General features: G+C 38.5%; 2 protein-coding genes across 2 annotated transcripts; one reads left to right on the top strand and one right to left on the bottom strand.

Moving 5' to 3' along the window:
- The first annotated feature begins 4,204 nt into the window (after nucleotides 1-4,204).
- Nucleotides 4,205-10,371, top strand: LOC108666040 (suppressor protein SRP40). The gene is made up of 5 exons (XM_018152845.2): nucleotides 4,205-4,340; nucleotides 4,922-5,092; nucleotides 5,340-5,432; nucleotides 5,682-5,750; nucleotides 5,920-10,371. Exons 1-5 carry the CDS (start codon nucleotides 4,258-4,260, stop codon nucleotides 7,004-7,006), a joined length of 1,503 nt encoding a protein of 500 aa, XP_018008334.1. The 5' UTR covers nucleotides 4,205-4,257; the 3' UTR covers nucleotides 7,007-10,371.
- Nucleotides 10,372-11,852: 1,481 nt separating this feature from the next.
- On the bottom strand, nucleotides 11,853-14,962 carry LOC108666039 (NADH dehydrogenase [ubiquinone] 1 alpha subcomplex assembly factor 4-like). Its single transcript, XM_047880860.1, has 5 exons — nucleotides 14,735-14,962; nucleotides 14,486-14,589; nucleotides 13,746-13,832; nucleotides 13,288-13,407; nucleotides 11,853-12,553 (listed from the first exon to the last, which is right to left on the bottom strand). The coding sequence occupies exons 1-5, from the start codon at nucleotides 14,889-14,891 to the stop codon at nucleotides 12,044-12,046; spliced, it is 978 nt and encodes a 325-aa protein (XP_047736816.1). The 5' UTR covers nucleotides 14,892-14,962; the 3' UTR covers nucleotides 11,853-12,043.
- Between the last annotated feature and the right edge of the window lie 6,457 nt (nucleotides 14,963-21,419).

Genomic DNA, 21,419 nt, shown 5'->3' with positions numbered 1-21,419 from the left:
TGCTATTTTTGAGTACAATGCGCCTCTATACATAATATAAATCACTTCTCCTGTTCAGTTTGTGTACTTACATACATTAAAATACCATTTTTCAAGTGTACGAATATTCATTTCCCCCCACTGTAACTCAGTTTACAAATAAGTGTACATTTAAAAAAATTCATTTTTACATAGCTCCAACATTTGTAGGTTCTGCTCTGTGAAGACAACAATGCAAGTCTGGGACTGACAGTGCAGGCATCAAGAACCAGGCATGGTGCTAGCTCAAAATGTACTGCCGCCAACATGACCCATTGTTCAACACTTCACATTCAAAGATCAGATTTAGAAGTTGTACTTGTTCTTTCCTTCCAAGTAGGTAGATGCTCTTGTTTGCCATAGCAGAGACATTCTTTCCTTTCATATCTGCTCTACTCAGGATTTTGCATTCAAATTGATAGCTAATTGAGAATAAACTCTGCGTTGAGGAATTTTTTGCAGTTGTTATATGAATTCAACACTGTATTTTATAACAAACTTGCAGAATGAAGTTTGATAGCACATTTTCCCTGCATAAGTTTACGAAATCGAAAGTGATCTTTACCAAATTAAAAATAAAACTATTCCCTTGCAATGTTCTATTGCGAGCATGGCCAGGTATTTCTGTTTCTGCTTTAATTTTAATGAATGTGCTAAATGATAACTTTTTGCACTTCTTCCCGCATAAGATATTCAAATCTGAACCAATCTTAACCTAAGTAAAGACGTATCTATTTTCTGACAATGCGCTACTGCAAGCACTGTAAGAATTCATATTTTTATTAGCATGCTAGATTTTTTGGTCAAACTTGGCATGTATAATTATTTCAAATCAAAACCAATTATGACCTAATTAATAATGAAGATGTTTATTTACAATATATTCCAAAAAGCGTTGTAAGAATTTACATTTTATTTTAATTTTGTGTTAGCTTCATTTTGCTTATATATACCTACACCTCTTAGACACATTATGGCCTGACACGCAGCAGATCTACAAGTTTCAGTCAACCTTAAATATCTCCCAAGTTGGAGAATGCATCTTAATGAAACTTTGCTCACATGTTCAATAGGAACTAACAGTGAAGTTTATGTCAACTGTGATTTTTTTCACTTTTACCTTCTTTTCATACATTATACAAAAAAGCCTGTGCATATGGATTGGATATATATTAGGATCACTGCAAATTTAGGACTGTATAACTTGCAAAGGAAAACAAAATTGAAAAAATGACTATGGCCTAAACATCACCATTAGGTCTTACTGAATGCATGTGCAAATTTTCATCAAGCTGTGTTGATCAATTAAAGAGATATTTTAAGCTCACTGAAACTTGAAGACTGGCGGTGAAAGTGTTCAGGAGGTTATATATACATATATATTGTCCTAAGAGCTTGCAGTAGTGTATTTTGAATAAATAGCTTCATTGTTGAAAATTTTAAGCATGGTTTCAATTATAAAAACTTATGCGCATGACACTTGCTAAAAATTAGCATTTAGCATGCTAGTTGAAATCTGAATGAATTCTGCCAGCACTTGCAGAAAAGTATTGTCTATAAATAGCTTGGTCAAGATTGATTCGACTAACTTATGCTTATTAGACGTGCCATGAAAATTTGCTTAGAAAATTCAGCTCAAAATTGTCAATGCCACCAGTCAGCAAAAGTGTGTGGGTCATCCAATTAGCATGGCACTGTGTAGCCATATCAGCACCACTTGAGCACAATTTTTTCCTTAATTTGTAACCAATGTTTTATGCGTCAATGGTCCAGACTCAAGGAAGATTTGCCTAATGTCATATGCCTTTATTTGCTGCCATAGTTATGGTGAATCTAATTTTGAATTTGACTAAATTAAAATAAATAAAATGCTGGGAAATCTGCGTTTTCTAGGAGAGGCTGGTTCCGGCAGTAGAATGCTAAAGGTCAAGAATAGAGGGGTGCTGTTCTTCAAAATTAAGCGTCGTAATGAATGCCACCACAATGCTGGTGCTGTGACCTTATTCTTTGGGACGAGACAGGAATTAAATTAGTTTTAGAATGCCATGAAGATTTAGAATAGTGTGTTGTATTTAGAGTCCTATAAGTAGATAAGCAAAGTATCATGGATACCAGCATTATCAAACATAAGGTATTTGTTTAAATTTTGAGTAGATGTGGAAATTAAAAAGTAACTGATTCTAATAAGTCTCTAGTTTGTCACTATGCTTCTTTGCCACTAGCGTAAGCCTATTTCCCAAGCCGTTGAAAGCCAGTCTCAACGGCATGGCGGCACTGCTAACTCAAGACGGCATGGTGGAATTCCAGGATAAGGACGTCACTCCACCGTGACCACCGTAGCTCTCCAGACATGAGGGCAGGGAGGAGGGGGTAGGGTGTAATTTGAAGCCAGCACAAGACTGATAAACATGTAGAAAATGACAGTGGTTTTGGTGCTGAAGTGCTGTAGTGCAGTCGGCCAGGTCATCCGCTCCTTTTCCGTGGCATGTACTCTAATTTTGGTGAGTGCGCTGCTATATCCCATAGGTAGATGGTCATTAAGAATGCATTTAAAATTCCACTATGCATGGCAGCAAGGGCATGCACTCGTATTATGAGTAAACTCTAATTTTGCCCTAGAAATAGCAGTTAGAACATTTTTCCCTAATTCACATGCAATGCATCTCATGCTGATGCATATGAAAAAAACATGAAAAAACATGGTTTTACTAGAGTGTGACATACCAGGTTTAATAGTGTGGCACAAGAGTAATGTAATAGTATCTCAAGGGTCAGTCATTGAGCCTTCACAGTTTGAGCCTTAGTAGGTTTATCCAGTCATTAGTTGGTAGGTTTTTTTGGTCATTTGGTAACTTAACAATTAAAATACTAGTCATTAATAAGTAGATAACCTTTAGTTATTTGATTAACTGTGGACTTCATGGCATCCTCAGGAACAGGAAATTTTAAGAGAGTATCAAGATTCAGATGCAGTAACTGAAAAATATAATAGGTCTATTTTGTTTACTGGATTCTATTTTACAATAGGAGCTTCTTCCCAAGGCATGTGGATGCGCATTCTTTCAACTATGCTCACTAATTTAATGCAGCCTATGAGTGAGCTACCTGACATGCACTACTGCTTAAAACTTCATATCCAAGCTAGAGCTTGATTATGAAGTGCATTACACTTATAAGTTGATGTTTGAAATATAACATATAATGCACACAATTTCCACAATGCCATCAGCTATGACACTATCTAATTAGACAAGTCTTGAAATAGTTATCAATCAAGTAGATGGTCTAGCAAATTATGCATCTTGTATGTAAAAAAAAACATTCATCACCCAGACAAGGCTGAATTTCTGAAATAGCTAATGCATCAGTGACATAAACATAAAAAAATTCAAAATCTAATAACAAGAGACATCTACTAAGAAAATGATAGTAAGATAGACTAGAACAGAAAAGCTGTAGGTAGACTGGAACAGAAATGAAGAAATATTCGTCTATAGCTTTCATATATCCCCAACACAAGCTTATTCCACTATGATTTTTTGGCATTATCAACCGCAACTGACAATAAAATAAAAAATATCCATGCAAAACATTTAAATATATTTATTTTGCAATTGTTGTAATATAAAAAATTTCTGAATTGGCAAAAAAAAAAAATCTGTGCAAATAACAGAATTGGCCAAAAAATAAAAAAAATCTGTGTGCAAGTGCAAGGCAAGTCCCTATAATAAGTTACTGCTGCTGGCACTAGGATCTTTTCTATGCACAAGTAGGCAAGAGAGGCATGTTGTCTGATTCCTTCCCTAACTTCAATCTCTTGCCAAGCCAGCCTCCCTGCAACACTTGGTCTTACCCCAGTAGGCATCAGCGATAGAGCTTCCTCTGTCCTCTCCCGCCAGCTGTGAGTTGCGGTCTGTTACTTGTTTTCTGGCCCCTCAGAAGAATTTGGCAAAGGAAATTTGCAAATAACTTTGTCAAGAGTATGGAGAAGTGTGTATGAGCTCTAGGATGGTGCACAGATGGGTCAAATTTTCCTACAAAAATAATTTTGTGAGAAAAATTTTTTTTGTTAGTTTTCATAGGTAATGATTTTGGGATTCAAATATGTGTTATTATTTCTTGCTTTCTGATTTACTGATTCCTAATCATTATTTAATTAAATAATAAAGTTCCAATTGACATTTGCAAATGTAGATTAATTTATTTCAGATTTAAGAGAAAGAATGACAATTGTTCACTATGGCTTGCTACAACCCCGAAGATCTTAGTCCCGATGAGCTCTCCTGTCCTATTTGCTTTGAAGAGTTTGTTATTGATGCCGCGTAAGTGTCACATCCATATATACATGAATTATTAATATTAAATATTATGCAATATTGATTTGTGTAACTTCATTAGTGCAACATTATAATCAAAATTATTAAATTGTGCATGTCTTCCAGTGAAAGATTTTAACCATTTGTGTATAGAATGCTGTTTGAAATTTAATTTCCTGTGGGGCTAAATTCCTTGAAAACGTATATTAAAAATGAATTACTTAAATTTAATGCAAAATAGAAGTTATTTAGTAGAGCACAAGTGAAATGAGGTCCAGGATTTTTAACAATATATACTTGTTTGCTTGAGATATTGTGGTAGAAATCTTTATTTACAGAGATGTTGATGTAGATGTAGCAAGACACTCACATAATTTGACAGTGCGAGAGAATATTAAATGAAAATTTGCTTCGAAAATTCTCTTGTAAATCAACTTTCCCCCTTTCTGATATGGTTGAATGCTTTTTTTTTTACAGATGATTTTGCTACTTCTACAGTGAATTGCTTTTATTTTAGCACAGTTGCTCTCACCTAGTTTTATTTACCAGTATAACCAGTCAGATACTAATTGCATTGTAATGTGCAGATCTGAACGAACCCCCAAGCTCCTGTTATGCCTACACACGTTCTGCCTTGGCTGTATAAGAAACTTAGTCAAGTCGAATAAGACCATTCAGTGCTCTATCTGCAGGACAGAACACAAGGATGTATCTCCGGGAGAGCTCTTTGATAACTATGTTATTGTGGACTATATCAAGTAAGTCAATAGTAGGATATTGGATTCAGATGAATTTTTGTGATCTAATATTGCACCATTTGAACAATGTACATTCAATATTCAAAAGGTTCATTAAATATTGATATGAAGTGGCCACTCTTGATTATTTTTGTAACCAATTCCATTATAGTTGACTTGAATTTTTGAAAATTTTATCATGATAAATTATATTATCAAAAATGTATGCCGAAAAATGCTTGTCACTTAACTCTCATTTCCTTCTTAGGAAGCAGCAAGAGGAAAGTGATGCCTTGCTGGCTCGACTTCACTCTCGCACTTTCAATCAAGAGCCGGTAGCTGATTATGAGTATCAGCAAAGGTTGGTCTTTTTTTTTTAATATTGCACCCACTTGTGATCTGAAATGTACAGTATGATAGCCTGCATTTAAATAGTGGAGTTGAACAGGTGCTAGATTTTTATTTTCTATGAACTTTTAATTTTCAATGATAGTTCTTGGTATTATATAGGTACTTTTTAAGAACATAATGTTAAGTTACATTATTCATTCATGGAAATTTTTCATGAATCTGAATTATTAATGTGCATGAAATGTTATTGAATTTTCAGAGAATACCAAGTTGAGCAAGATGCTGCCTATGCTCGCACTATTCAGAGTATGTATGATGAGCAAGAGAGGTTAGTGTAATTTACAATCTCCTTCAGGTTACAAGAGATATTTTTGCTATAGCTATATATTCCATGAATATATTTTTGCCTATCTCAGAAATTGCCTATTTGTATTAGTGTTGCCGCCAAATGAAAACTTCTGTGGGCTGCAAACATTTGCCAACTTTTATTTGTGCAGAGTGGACCGCACAGCTGTTGTGATACCAGACTCCAATGCAAAGCAGTTACCTGCACTGCAGCCTGCGTCCTGTGGGGGCTACACAAAGCCTACTTCAAGCACTCATGTAGCACCTGAAACAATTGCGACGACCTCTCAGGCAACAGTGGAGACTAGAAGACAGACTCCTGCACCAGACAGCGCTTCTAGAAGCGTCACTCCTGATGCCAGTGCCTCCTCAAGCTCCACTTCGTGCGGCTCTACCAGCAGCACCACCACTACATCTTCTGACACCACTTCATCAGATGACCAACGAAGTTCGAGCGCCGCCAGTGTCAGCAGTCATCTAGAGGATGAGTTTGTTGATTCTGTCGAGATTGTGGAGATGAATAATGACAGGATAGATTTAGAAGTGGTTGGAAGTGCCGAAGATGATGCATCTGGTACTGCAGGAATGATGATTCTATCGCCAACTCTCACCAACTATTCAGGCTTCTCAACTGGTGGCCGTTTGGGAGAAGATGACAACCCCGTCATAGAAGAGCTGGGGAGCGAGTTGGGAGAAGACAGCGAAGACGCTGCAAGTGCCATGGGAGAGGCCATGGAGGAGAGTGATGTGGTTAGCAATATGGATGCACTCGAGACCTTCAATTCATCCTTAACAATTGACGGTGACGAACAGGAAAATTCCGACCCTGATATGCAGGTTATTGGGTCGAATGAGGGCAGCCATCGAGACCCAGTTGTAGGTGAGGATGAACTTTTTGACAATTTTGATGCACTAGAATCCAATGATATTAATACTTCAGATGAGACTGACAATGTCAGGCTCGTGAGTCATGGCAATGTCAGCAGTGAATCTGACAACAGCGATCTTGAGGACAGCTGCGTTGATCTGGCTGCTGCCGTTGAAACTACTGGACAGGAGTCACATAATACTTGTCCAGGTTTAGTAGATTTTGATGACTCTGTCAATACTACAATCACCATCAACGACAGTGACGAGACTGACGCGCACTCCGTTGTGCTGCGCAACGAGTACAACGGAGTCCTCACACGCAGCGCTGCCGCCAAGTTACGCCGTGAGGAAACCAACATGAGCGCCTGAAATGAAGTGGGTTATCTCTCACTCAACTGAGTTGTTGCTTTAATGAGAAACATCACTCTTTCATGGTGCTCTCGTCGTTAAGCGAGAGTCGTTTCACACACTTGGTTTCTTAGTAACTTCTGCTCACTCCTAATTATTGGCCTGGTTGCATTTTTTTGGTCAGATTTTGTTAAATCGAGCAGGTTTTTGTACTTTCATATCCCAGGTTCCCCTGAATGGCTATGTTGTGAGCGAAAAGGACGAGGATTAAAAATGTTTTTTTTTTATTTTGGATCAGAATGATTTATAAGGTTCATCGATGAGCTTCATTTTGAGAGTCAATATTTATTCCTAAGCGTTTGTTCCCCACATTGCCAACTTTCTTTGTCAGCTAGAAGTTTCTGCCACGCGCTACTCAAGCCCTCACTCTCATTGTGAAACTTTATTTCTGGTCAACGAGCTTTTTCAAAGCTAGTACGGCATTTTTTTTATCTCATTTCAACCCAGGAGTGAGTTAAGATGTCCAAGGATCCTGAGCATTTGATATTCATAGTTGTGTATATCTCAACTAGTATAAGTTTCATTTCAAATCACGTCATTTCGTCATGATTATTTCATGAATTTGCGAACAACATCTGTTGCTTGTTGCCTAGAATTACGTGAAGTATATACATTGATAGCGTTCACTGTAACGACCATGTATCATTTGCGGTGTACGACTTTTTTTGTATTATTTTATTTTATTACTTCTTTTTATAATCTTCCTACGTATTGCTTTTCACTACTTACTCCTTCAGCTGTTTTGTGTGCATTTCTTGGCCTCTGTGTTTTGCTGAATATTCTGCTCTTTGAATTGATCCTCCGCAATATCTACGAGATTTTATGCTGCACTTCTTGTAGCTTTGCTAAAACCTAAATTTTCTCGGCACTCAAGATGGAATGAAAGTTTTTTTCCAAAGAAAAAACGTTTCTTGACTCAAAATTGAACCATAATTGAGAGCAGGCAAACTTGAATGTGTAACAATGCTCTTGACTTTGCAGTTACAAGACAGGGTCCACGATAGTCAGATATTGAAAATCTGCGACAGTAAGCATGTCGAAACGATGTTGAAATTGTATGCTGAAGACTCCATCTCGTTTTGCCTGTGATTGCCAAAAGCCATACCGCTGTCTTTCTCTTTTCCTTGTGTATTTATGTCTTCTATATAGAGGTCTTTCCAGCAAAATTTACCTCGATTCTGTTACTCGTCAACTTAATGAACTTAGTTGAAATAGACGCATTGTAGAGCAATTCAGTCATGTGATCATTATTTCCTTATCATCTGAAGTAACGGTACGTTTCTAGAGCTTGTACCTGAATTAGCTGCTTCCTGTCTCACTTATGTATTTTAGATGACAACTCTCGTTTATGTCCTCTGTAATCATCAGTTTTTGTGTTGTTTTACCAAGCCAAGGTAGAATTCATCAGATATTCTGATGGCTGTAAACCTTTGGGTTGTTTTACCAAGCCAAGGTAGAATTCATCAGATATTCTGATGGCTGTAAACCTCTGAATTCTGTCATTGCAATGGTATAACTTATGTATCGTGTCTTGAGAGATCACTTTGACGAAACTTCTTACTCTTGAAAATTTAGGTGTTTTTAAAATGAATGCTTTAATAGCCAAGCGAGAAATTGATTTGATGGGATTAAAACGCATTTCATTGTCTTGGACGGCTTAAAGTCTCATAAAAAATGTACCGCCGAGGTGTTTGAGGAAAATGAGTAATCTTCTGTGTTCGTTTGTGTTTTAGAAGAAAGTATTCATTAGTTCCCTTCTTGCTATTATAATTAAGATGTTTAATGAATAGATCATTCAATAGTTTCGCATGTTAGAAACTGTTCTATTACTACGCTTGTAGAAATCCCGTGAGGTTATCAGGAGCTCTATGTTGGTGATTTCAGCCTCAATGTTTTTGACAGATGGTAGTAATTAGTAAACAGTGAAGCAATGAACTGACGATCTCGAAGTACGGTTTTCCATTGCCAGTGGCTAGGTATTCGCAAATCGTTGCAGTGGCTGAAACACATGGATCAATCATCACCCAGATTGAAAATACTCTTCTCTTTTCTGCTCGATATGCTTCAATTTATAAACATGAAAAATATTTTGGCCACGCAGCTAGAATCCTCGCGTTGAGATTCACAACGAAAGCCGTTTTTTGCTGTAAATTAAATTAAAAATAAGTCAGAATTTATTTTTGAGGTTCTTGCTCTGACTAATTACTCGTCTTCATTTGATGAATAAAGAATATCTTCCTCTAATACTGTAGTTGATGCTGGTGTTGCGTCTGATTTTCTGAGATAATATTATTTATCATGATATTAATTGGTTCATGATTTAAACCATCTCTAATGCTTGTGTAAAGCCCAACCTTGCGCTGCTGGTCTCCTGCACTCAGCTGAGAAACATTCGATTTGATCCTCTTTCATTATACTATAGCCCTGAAACTTCTTCCTTGTTATAATGTGGAAGTTTCGTCACGACCTGAGAAGCCAGCGCCCCAGGCACCACTCGCTCCCATGGTCTGTATTATTTGTACATACGAGTGACATGTTGCGCAAATATTTTAAGGTTCATGCGTGATATCCCCTGCCATTTAATAGGCCCCACTTAGACTAAGAAACTACGTTTCTGTGATGTTCCTCAGCAGCTGCGAGGCTTTGTTCCTTCATGCCATATAGAAATTTGAGATGCTTCGTGCTTTCCTTAGTCTTACTGAAATTGTTACCTCAGTAGAGATTTATACTGTAAAACATCGGAGTTGTTCCAAAATTATCCATGGATAAGGTCATAAACTTTCCCATCGCAGATTACACTTTGAGACGGACACCTAGCGTGCGACTGTCGTCAAGATTCAGCGTCATGTTGACCTTACAGGACTTACGTTACTAATTCAGTATTATGATTTCAACTTCGTTTATTATAGCTTGCTCGTGAAATCAGCTATAGGCTTACTTCAAACCGCTAATATCGCATCCTGGGAAAATCCTTGTCTGTGAATACAAAATTTCTACTGTTAAAGAGCATATTGATGTTCCGTTATGTGTCCTTTGTATCAACTTACTTCTCAGCTTTCCAATTTTTGCTTCGAGGTGCATCGAGACCAGCAGGTACTTTCATGCTAGATCTACTTACTCCTACTCGTGCTTAGATGATGAAGTGTTAATCTTGGTCCATTACCGCCAGATGGTACCATGCTGTCATTTCTGCCGTGTCCAGTTGCACGATATGACGAGACGCACGACGTTTTTTTATCTATAGATGCTGAGAACTGGATTCTTTTTACTTTTTATGCAGATGGTGATGTGGAAATCATTTTTTCGCAATAAAAACACCGAACGTTTATAAATGTTATTTGCCTTGTTCGTCGAGTGTTATAAAATAGAATGCAGTGATCCTAAATGGTGTAGTGATGCATTGTGGTATATTGTCAGGGAACTAAATAATTATCAATAACACGTTAATCAATTATTTTATAAGGCAAAGAAGTCCTAGACAATGATTACCTGGGGAAAAGCCCAGCGTTGTAAACTTAGCCTAGCTCAGCGTAAGCATAACCATGTCAGATGATACGCAAACAGTCTCTGGGACGTGCGCCTTTCTGTCTGCCCACGGATAGAAATAAAATCGCCGGATAATATCTCGACGATTGTACTTTAAGATCAATAATCAACAGAGTGACATTCGAGAAACAAAGAAATTCAGTGGTGGGCACAGTTCCGCTAACCGCTAATTAGCGAAGCTAACTTTTTCCTTATCGAATTAGCTGTTCAGCTAACTTTGAAAACCTTTAGCGGACCAATTAGCTTCCGCTAAATTTAGCTCCGCTAACTGGTAGTCCGCTAAAAATGTTTTAAAATCTCTGATTTAATGCTAAGTATCGTAAGCCATGTGCCACGCCCACACCTATACTGCAGTCCTCTGGTGGACGCAATGCTGGCAGGCATTATGACAAGGTTTGGGTCCCTCCTAGAAGACAAGGAGTGCCAGCTGGCAGCGGCCTTCCACCCTAAGTTTCGCCTGTTCTGGCTGGAAAAGCATAATCACAGCCATCCCAGCAGGGTACAGAAGGCCATGGAGACCGCCGTGGAGACAGCCCTGAGGGAGACCGTTGAGGAGGGCAGCAGCACCACCAGCAATGACGAGGATGGGGAAGATGACTTCTTCAGCAGCATTACTCAGCCCATGGAGTGCAGGAGGAGCCACGGGTCACTGAAGTCCAAGGCACAGAATTTGGTGAAGACCAGGTAGTACAACACAGCCATCCCATCCAGTGCTGCAGTTGAGCGCCTGTTTTCCATAGGCAAGGACATCTTGAGTGCCATGAGAGCCACCCTGTCAGATGCCAACTTTGAGAGGCTGATGTTCATGAAGGGCAACAATCAGCACCTCGAGGAGATGAAGGCGAAGAGCAAGCCAGAGTAAATGGAGTGTGTAACCCTGGTGTAACCTTAATATTTCTTATTCGTTTAATAAACTGTATGTTGAATGTCAGCTACTGCCTAATTTCATTTGTTCATTTAATTATTTATGTTACGTACATCTTGATCATCATCTGATCTTAGCATGCTACATCTTTTTGGAAAGCTCCTTTTCAAGGCTGAAAGTTCAGCTCTCTAGGCCTGTTTTTCAGAGTTCCCCACCAAAAAAAATTAAGCGAAATCTAAATTTATATATTAAAAGTTAGCGGTTAGCGGCAAATTCCGCTACATTTTTTGGTGATTTATAGGTTTAGCGTTATCGAAGCTAACATTTCAGTTAGCGGATTAGCGGTTATCGAAGCTAACTTTTAGGTTAGCTGTGCCCAGCACTGAAGAAATTACATGTAGCAATCCTTGAATAATTAAGGGCAGTTTTTTGCCTTCGGATGGCCTGACCAACTCTTAGACCAAGCCGGTGCTATATTACAGGGTAACAGGTATCGATTTGATTATTTACAAAACACGATGCACTGGTCCATTTAATCTCACAAGGACCTATTTCTTTTATACAGAGTACTTGAGACCTTTCCAGGGCTACTTAGCACTGTCATCATTCGACTTTTTATCATCAGTACGGTGCCCGTGATGAGGAGACCGCAACGTCATCCCTTCCACTCCCAGCTTCGTTGGCTGCCTTACAATTTCAATGGGTTTGGTTTCTTCTCTGTAGTCCGCACTCTTTATAATTTTGAGTACTTCTTCATTCACTTTATACTGCAACAAAGTGACGTCATGACTGGTGTCTTGCTTTGAGTCTTGAACCTGTGTGACTGGGCGAGTCACTTTTTCCTTCTTTATTTCTTCCTTCGATGGAGGCTTGTCCAGCTCAGGCAACCCTCGCAATGTGCTAGGTAACTCCCCCGGGTTGACAAAGTAGTCGGACGTTGCTTGCAGGCGCTTTAACGTTTCCGCTTGTTTCTTGGTCGTCTCCGCCGGCATCATTAGGCGAAACGTTCCGAAGTATTTTAGCACTTGCTCTGTAAGCACATAAAAACTCAGTTTACTTTGACCTGAAGTTAAATATACGTTAAATTTGACACATTGCTACTCAAAAGATACAATGTATATTTAAAAGAAGATTGTGCATACAAGGCCAGTGGAGTGAAACCTATTCCTCAGAATTTGTGAATTTATTGACACAATAATAGCGAACCTAATTGTGACGTTAACTAAGATGAGGTGTGCCTCTAGGATACTGCCTTAGAGGTAAATTTTCGAAATCTTTGCAAACGAGCTGATTTCTCTTGTCTGATTACCAAGAAAGGGAGAGGTAGTAGAGTAGCCTTATCTTCGTCCGTAAAATTATGACAGATAACTTGCATTAGAACCTCAGAGCACGAGAAAGGAAGATCAAGTAGAGAAAAAGACCCACGAAAGCACTAAGTCAAATGGGAGGCACAAGAAGAAGACAGATTAGAAACTCACTCATGGCGCAGACATTCCTTACTATCGAGAATTTTGAACGGACGGCTTGCTTTGGAGCATCCACTTAGGTAACTAAGAAAGACATGATCATGTTTTTTCTGAAAAATCGCCCAATCCCTTCATTCCTCTGTGCTGAAATCCTGTAGCGGCCGATGTGAACAAGTAGGCATAAGATTGACAGTTCGTCAGTTACACACGATAGAGCAGAGCTAACTGCTCACTTGTGCAGAGCTAACTGCTCACCTGTGCAGAGCTAACTGCTCACCTGTGCAGAGCTAACTGCTCACCTGTGCAGAGCTAACTGCTCACCTGTGCATAGCTAACTGCTCACGTGTGCAGAGCTAACTGCTCACTTGTGCAGTCAGTTTGTAGTTCCTGGCGATGCTGGAGGCGTTGTGCTCCGATGGGTTTTCTTGATGCTTTATCAAAAACGCCATAACGTCTTTTAATTTCACCTTTCCATAAGGTACGACCTGTGATACAAAATTTCGATTGAAGAAAAAAGATCACAATGTATATATTATGGGTAATAAAACTTCCAGTTATTGCATCACTTTTTGCTCAGTTGAAAAATTGAATCAGGACCAAACTCAAAATTTATCAATATCTCTTTCAGAAGAAATTCCCTTTTTGTTCCAAAGGTGCATCAAAGCAATGGACTACGGTGACTTTAAATTGACTCCTATTTGCACAAATATCTGGAAAAATTCTAACATATTGTCTTAAAAACTGATAATTGTTATTCCTTGCTGTGTGTGTGATATAAATATGCCTGACAGGGCATGGCCATGACAGTATGTGCGGGGCTCACGTCAGGGTTGTGAAAGCTGTCATGCGGCGATCGTCCTGGCGTCCTGTTGAGTGGCAGTGGTCGCTCTGGGGCCTGGCTTGACACTGGCTTAACAAATGACATTATGATGCAATGTCATAAAAGTCAGGCATGGATCATAGTAATTATATGCAAGATAATTCTAGTACTTGATATTTAATGAGATTTCAACATGAAATGTTTGATGAATGATCTACACACCTGAAAAGTTTTTTTAGAACAATTTTTAAACTTTAGGCACAGTAACTAGTTTATATTTCATGATAAATATTTATGCTGACACAATGAAATATTCATAAAAACATAAATAAGAATTAATGAGATTACTTAACAGGTACTATTCAACATGAATCACAATGAGATAACATTCTTGGTAAAAGAAGCACAGCTTAAAAATTAAGCATGATAAATCCCTCCTTTCCTACCTTAAAAAATTAGGCTACTGAAATTGAGTCTCCTGAACAATATGCTGCTAACTAGAAATATGAAAGTCAAAAATGTAAATTTTGCATAGACCTGGTATATAGTAATATATATGTTAATAATTATTATTATTGCACATGCACAATTTCTGTGCAATGCAATGCATTTGGGCCAACATTAGCAAGGCTTTGTAAAAAAGGCAGTTGATGTATATATATATATATATATATATATTTAAATTCCTGAACCAATTTCACACTCAAAGTTCATTCCTCCTCTAAGGTCACACAAAAATTTACCTGGACTGGGATGACATCCTGTGAAGTAACGTAAACTTTCTGCAGACGGCTTGCCAGTCTTGGGTCTGGATTATTTAGCTGGTTCCTCATTTCCTCATCTAAGCCTGTTGGGAATTAATAATTCAATTCATATTTATTTAAGAAGAAATTGATATTCCTCAGCAATATATGAGATAATATAATACCATTTCTATATGAAACATATAACAAGCTAGTTAATGAAATTCAAGGAATATATAGGAAACGTACTCTGTATTGATGTTTCAATGAGGTTGCTTGTGGAAGGATGGCGTGGAGAGGGAATGTCCTTATTGCGATCAACAGCTTGTAGTGCTCTATCCTGAAGATTGTATTCTCTAATGGGACGAGTTAAGCGATATCGTAGTCGACTAACAATGGTGCCCATTTTGTACAAAACTTACCAGCTTAGAATAAACAGATGAGATGAATATACTGACAAAATCTGTAAGTTATGTTAGTAAGAAAGTATGAAATATGTTATAGATATATACAGATAATGATATAAACTATTATGACCTACCATCACAAATTCAGGAAGTTATCACAGCACTTAACTTGAACAATATAAATATTATAATATATAATGCTGGTCAGATGAACTCAGCCTCTCAGGTACACACTTTGTTCTAACATATTCAGTTAGCCTATTGCAAAATGCAAACTGCAGAGGGCAAAAATGAATAATGCTTAGGTATAGATATTACAGAATTGCAATACAAGATATAATACGGTAGGTATTACACTATTACTTTAGATTAAGTGCATCCAAAAATAAGGGTGTTTTTTTAAATTATGTTTTTTGGGGTGTAGATTAAGAATCTGAAATCCGTTTTAGGTGGTACCAATTTTTTCTGATTTTTTATATATTTTCTATAGAAAACGACAATATAGGACCCGTGGCGAACTGGGGGTTTTAGGGGGCGGGATACGTCTGAGGCTCTAATTCGTCAAAAAAAATTGAGGTTAGGTTAGAATGTAGGCTGCTATTCTACACCACCTAATGGCACCCAGGAGGTTGCAGCTTAGGAGCGTTAAAAAATGGGAAAAAATTGGTTTTCCGATGCCGACCGCAAAAAAACAGATTTCAGATTCTTAATCTACACCCCAAAAAACATATAGGCCTAATTAAAAAAAAACTTTTTTGGGGTGCACTTAATCTAAACTCTAAAGTATTACCTATAATGCAATTATTGCAATATTATTTAGCATGAAAGAAAATATCATCTTTGCTGGAAAAATCAATATCTTGGACTGTCGGGACTGAGTCATATGAAAAAAAAACTTCTTGTGGTCTAACAGTTCTGCAGACTCACTACAATCCAGCATTGTGAAAATCATCTACATTAAGTGTAATAAGTGATTAATGTGGGTTATGTGGCACAGTGGCCGTGCCGCACAGTGGCAGCCGCCAGCCGGCAGGCCGCCCTGCCACATCTTTCTCTATTCTTTTCATCTACAAATTAGGGCACAAAAATAAATTGTTGCTTGTCCGGAGTAAGCAAACAAAAGCCGATTGAATAGTCTGACATCTGAGAACGAAATAGCCAATGACAGTCCTGAGTCCGCTCAACAGCACCGTCCTGAACAGCATCCTTCATGTTTCTAGTTCTACGGTAGAATTTCCCCGTGCGATCAGTCGGATCAGAGAGATTGAGCCGGGAGGCGGGAGCGCAGCCGTACACCACAAATTTTGTACACCAATAAGCCCTGAATCGAACGCCTTGGATATCTCCGGACATCCATCAATCAGCCGTGAATGGAACCTTCTATCCGTAACCGATCCTTGACATCCTTCTGCTTTGAATATTTTGAGCTCTACATCCCCAGACGCGAGGTCGAATAGCCGTCCACCACTGAACGTTGCGTTTCTCCTGAGGGCTGATTGGTCTAATTCAATTGATTCGTTCTGTCTGGTGGTTTTCGGCTGCCTATATGATTTTCCAGAAGTGTTGAAGGCTACGTTCCGGAGGGCAGGAGTCATGATAGTCCATTACATCCAGGGCAGTGGTGGTCTTCGGCAGGCGACCCGATTGAGCCGGTACTGACTAAAATTCGGACTCGATGAAATGCGTAAGCATGCCAATTTCAATGCTTTTTTTTAGCAAAACACTTGCTGGACCAGTGGACCACATGCACAACTTGTATGTGCATGCTCTGTCTCAAACCATAGCCAATCAGATGTACGTCGGAATAAATCAATAGGCCCAAATGCAAAACAAGTGACCAATTCAATCGATCAATAAAGTATGTGTTTGTTGGGAAAAGAAATTATCTTTCATCAAACTTCAGCAAAATGACCTTTTAATTAGTTAGTCTACTGTTTTTCACTTGTGTTACAAAATGAATTTACTTCTGTTATTTTTCAGAGAGAGGACCTAAGGATCGAGTTCGAGTACCGGATTTAATCCGAAATTGCGAAGTGCATCTGCCGTTCAGCCGTTATTCAATTTCTTCAGTTTATTTGGTTAGCTATGTTACTTCTACCATTATCATAATCTGCCGTAGATTAATTAGATTATGCTAGCCTATTCTACTGGCACTACTGCTATACGTAGTTCAATCGTGAAATAATTGCTTCTCGTTTTACAAAACTAAGTTTTTTCTATAAATCTTCATTCATAATGGGCTAGGTACCTAAAGTTTTTTTAAAGCCATTGCCCATCAGCAAATCACTCAAAGTTGGTGCCTGATTTCAAATCAGGCACCAACTTTGAAGTTTGAACTAATATCATAATATGTAAATAATGTAAATGTAATAATATCATTAATTAATTATTTTCATATACCCACTGTCCAACAGTCCAAGTGTGACGGTTGGCCAGTTGGCCTGAGCCCTGAGTGAGAGCGAGACCATATTTATATGTCAATAACCGACAATAACGTGCGTGCCTTCTGCAATCTGCAGACTGTGCCTTCACAGCCTAACTTGCGTATGGCTTAAGGACACCGGCTACCCTAAAATTTTCAATTTTGGCGTTTTCCGGTTTTTGTGCTCATCTTAAAGCTTACTTTTTGACGCATCCAACGGTACCAGAATCATCCCTCTATTAGGTATGTGCACAAAGTACGCGGCACAAATGTAAACAATGCAGGCAAAATGGCGGACAGCCACTTTACGCATCGGCGCGCGTAAGGTATTTAATTTTGAAAGTTCCAGCCAAATGTTAGCTTAATTTGATTGACTTGTGTTTGGAAACAAATTAAAAAAACTTGAACTATGACGACACCATTTTTTTTTTTTTTTGAGAAATGTCTATCAAGTACCTGCTTAGCTGGGGTGTGCAAGGGGTAACATTTGTGATAGAAATAAACATTGATATTGTATTTTGAAATTAATGAAAGATAATTTGAAATCAAGATTATAGTTTTTAGAGCATGCTATCAAAATTTCAGAGCTCTGCAGCCATTCTGACAGTTTTTCTACCATGTCCTGTTGCGCAGTTTACGTTCAGTTCAGTCATGAGCCATGGTCAGGAAGATGTGCCAGGTGTGCGGGAATTTATTTTGTCATTTTAACGACCTGTGCGGTGCGCCGTAATATGCTGGTAAAAAAATGCGCCATGCGCCGTACTTTAGAAAGCTAAAATAGTTCTACTATTTTAGTCGACAATATACGCGAGTATATTGACTACGCGAGTCGAACTGACAATAATAAAATGTAAGACATGTCCGGGTTACTTCTGACTTTTCCGCTTGTCCGCCTTGTTGGATACGGAACGTACGGTAATCGTAAACTGCGGCTATTATACATACGAAATGTAAACAGACGATGTTCAGTGTTGCCATATGACTTTGGAGAAAATTTCTTCTAAAATGAAGTTCTATATTTCTCATTCACCAAATTTCCGGGATTGCGCAAACACGTGCGCGAAGAGAATCAATTTTCATTACATTGCGCCAACTGAGCACAGCAATAGCTTAAAAAAAGTGAAAATGCGCGGGAAAATTCACCGAAAACATACATCAGCCTGAGTGTGGGTCATGAGCCAGTGAGGTACGCTGGTCCTGAACTACTGCCGACTGCCGAGACTGAGACATGAGAGGGGACATGAGATGATGCATGAGACAAGCTACGAGACGAGACATGAGATGAGATGTGAGATGAGACGCGAGACAAGATGTGAGACATAGTGGCAAACCAGTGATTTTTTAGAATCAGTTCATTTTTAATTTCCTCATTTACTCAAAATTTTAACAGATTTCTTATGTATGATAATTCTGGTATCCAAGATACTTTACTGGTCTACTTATAGGACTCAAAAATGAACTTGAGGAAGAGTCTAAAAAACTCTCTGCTTTGCCACTATGATGTGAGATGAGACGCGAGACAAGACATGAGATTGGACATGAGACGAGAAGATGAGACATGAGATGAGACGTGAGATTGGACATGATACGAGGCATGAGACGAGATGTGAGATGAGATGCAAGACGAGACATGAGATAAGGCATGAGACGAGGAGATAAGCATGAGATGAGACGTGAGACAAGAAATGAGATTGAACATGAGATGAGACACGAGACGAGGCACGAGACAAAACACGAGATGAGACACGAGACGAGATGAGATGAGGCACGAGACAAGATGAGACGAAGTGCAAGGCAAGATGAGACAAGGCACAAGACGAGATGAGACAAGGCACAAGACGAGATGAGACAAGGCATGAGACGAGATGACACAAGGCACGAGACGAAATGAGACGAGGCACAAGACGATATAAGACGAGACACGAGACAAGATGAGACGAGGCACGAGACAAGATGAGACGAGGCACAAGACGAGATGAGACGAGGCACAAGACGAGATGAGACAAGGCACAAGACGAGATGAGATGAGGCACAAGACGAGATGAGACGAGGCACGAGACAAGGCATGAGACAAGTCACGAGACAAGGCATGAGACAAGATGAGACGAGGCACAAGACAAGATGAGACGAGGCACAAGACGAGATGAGACGAGGCACGAGACAAGATGAGATGAGGGACAAGACGAGATGAGACAAGGCACAAGACGAGATGAGGCATGAGACGAGGCACAAGACGAGATGAGACAAGAAGGCACGAGACGAGATGAGATGTGACATGACGATGATGATCATATTTAATATTATTAAATATCAATATTCACTAATATTTATTATAATTAGTTAAGAATTAATATTAATAAAAATTAATAATATTATTATTTTTATTACTAGTAAATTTTATTTGCATATTCTATTTAATTTCATATTTTTAAGCTCAATTATGGTGCCAAGGCCATGAAACTGAAATTTATTCCATCCAATTCTGCCTTTAAGTTAAGTTATAGCATTCATATCTAGCAGTTGCACCCATTTCCCCCACCCACCTGCAGTCAAAGTCTCGACCAAAATGTTTTATTCTAGTTAGAATAGATAGCCTACAACATGAGCTTTCCAATGGTACTAATAACTTTGAAATTGGCTCATAGGAAACCTACAAATGATAGTTTTTTCCAAAAAAAGTGACAGAAGTTGGTCCATTTTTGGGGTGAAATTGAAAATAGGAAAAAATTCTTATCTTTTTCATTTTTCGACCTACTTCACTCATACTTATATGATATTTTTATAATTTTTTTTCTCTTTTCAGTGGTGTAATTTTCATTATGATCAAAGGAAAAATTTTTTTTGTGCACATACCTACATCTATGTCGAAAAATGATTTCGTAACAGCCCCCCAAAGGGAGGGAGTTTTTAGAGCCCTTCACTAAAGCCTATGGGATTAATTAGAAGGCTGGACACACTAAAAAGGAACGTCTGACATAAAGCGGCCAATTATGGCATTATCCGGTGCTTATACTCATCTTAAAGCTTACTTTCTGACAATTCCATTGGTAGCAGAATCATCTTTCTACATACCTCCATTTTTACGTTCACCATGCCCCATGGAACGGGGGGCGGTGGGGGGCGGCTTTAACAAATTCCTAAGGCATTAATTATGGGGTGTGACTTGATATACTGCCAGATGCAGCCAGATCTTTCAGTGCCCATCATGACAGCAAGGTGAAAGGTGTGCAGCCACTCGCTCTATGCCTTCCTCACTTAGTTTTAATGCTTAGTTTTGGTATGTTGGCTACGTTACGACTCTTTTACGTCATTTTACGTGCCGCCCGGCAGTTTTTTGGGCGCCGTGAAAATCTTGATTGGTCTCACGGCAAACCTATCTCCTCCTACAGTTTTCATGCTACAGCAATGAGACATATACCATTTGATTTGTAAAGACCATACCTATAGACTCTGTGATCACTTTTTTGAATTTCAGTCTGGTTCGTTTTTATATGGGGGAGAAGGGGGGGAGGGGGGAAAATGAGAAAAATGGGATAAAATGCGCATAAAAAAAACTAAGGGGAAAATGAGAAAAGTGATCACAGAGTCTATAGGTATGGTCTTTACAAATAGAATGATATGTGTCTCAATGTTGTAGGATAATATTTGCAGGAGGAGATAGATTTTCTAAAGTAGCTCTTTTTAGCCGTTTTCTATGAATTTTACGTTTTCTATCAATTTTTTCGAAAAATTTATAAGAGCAAAATGTTATTTTTTTTACATTTTACGTATGTATGTGAAGTTTCATGACGATCGGATAATAACTGTAGAAGTTTTTCCAGAGGGTAGCCGGTCCCCTTAAACATTGCATGTCAACAGCAACATTTCTTTAAGTGTTGCTACTTATGAGATTGAAAATTGCAATGAATTATTTAAATTTTGGGTATCTTATCTTTATCTAATAGAAGCTGATGTGGAATATATATACCTACCTTTCAAGCTGCAACTTGAGCTTTCCTGCCATTTTTGCAGCAGTGCAGCTTTAAGATTCCTGGTAGAAGAGTTATCTCTATCTAACTTAGGTAGTACCTACATAGTTTCTGTTTTTTTAGGATGTGGCAAAATG

Source organism: Hyalella azteca, unplaced genomic scaffold (genome assembly GCF_000764305.2).
Source record: "Hyalella azteca isolate HAZT.00-mixed unplaced genomic scaffold, Hazt_2.0.2 contig6477, whole genome shotgun sequence".
Classification (NCBI taxonomy): Eukaryota; Metazoa; Arthropoda; class Malacostraca; order Amphipoda; family Hyalellidae; genus Hyalella; species Hyalella azteca.
Note: the sequence above shows the minus strand (reverse complement) of the source record. Positions and strands in the feature narration are given on the sequence as shown.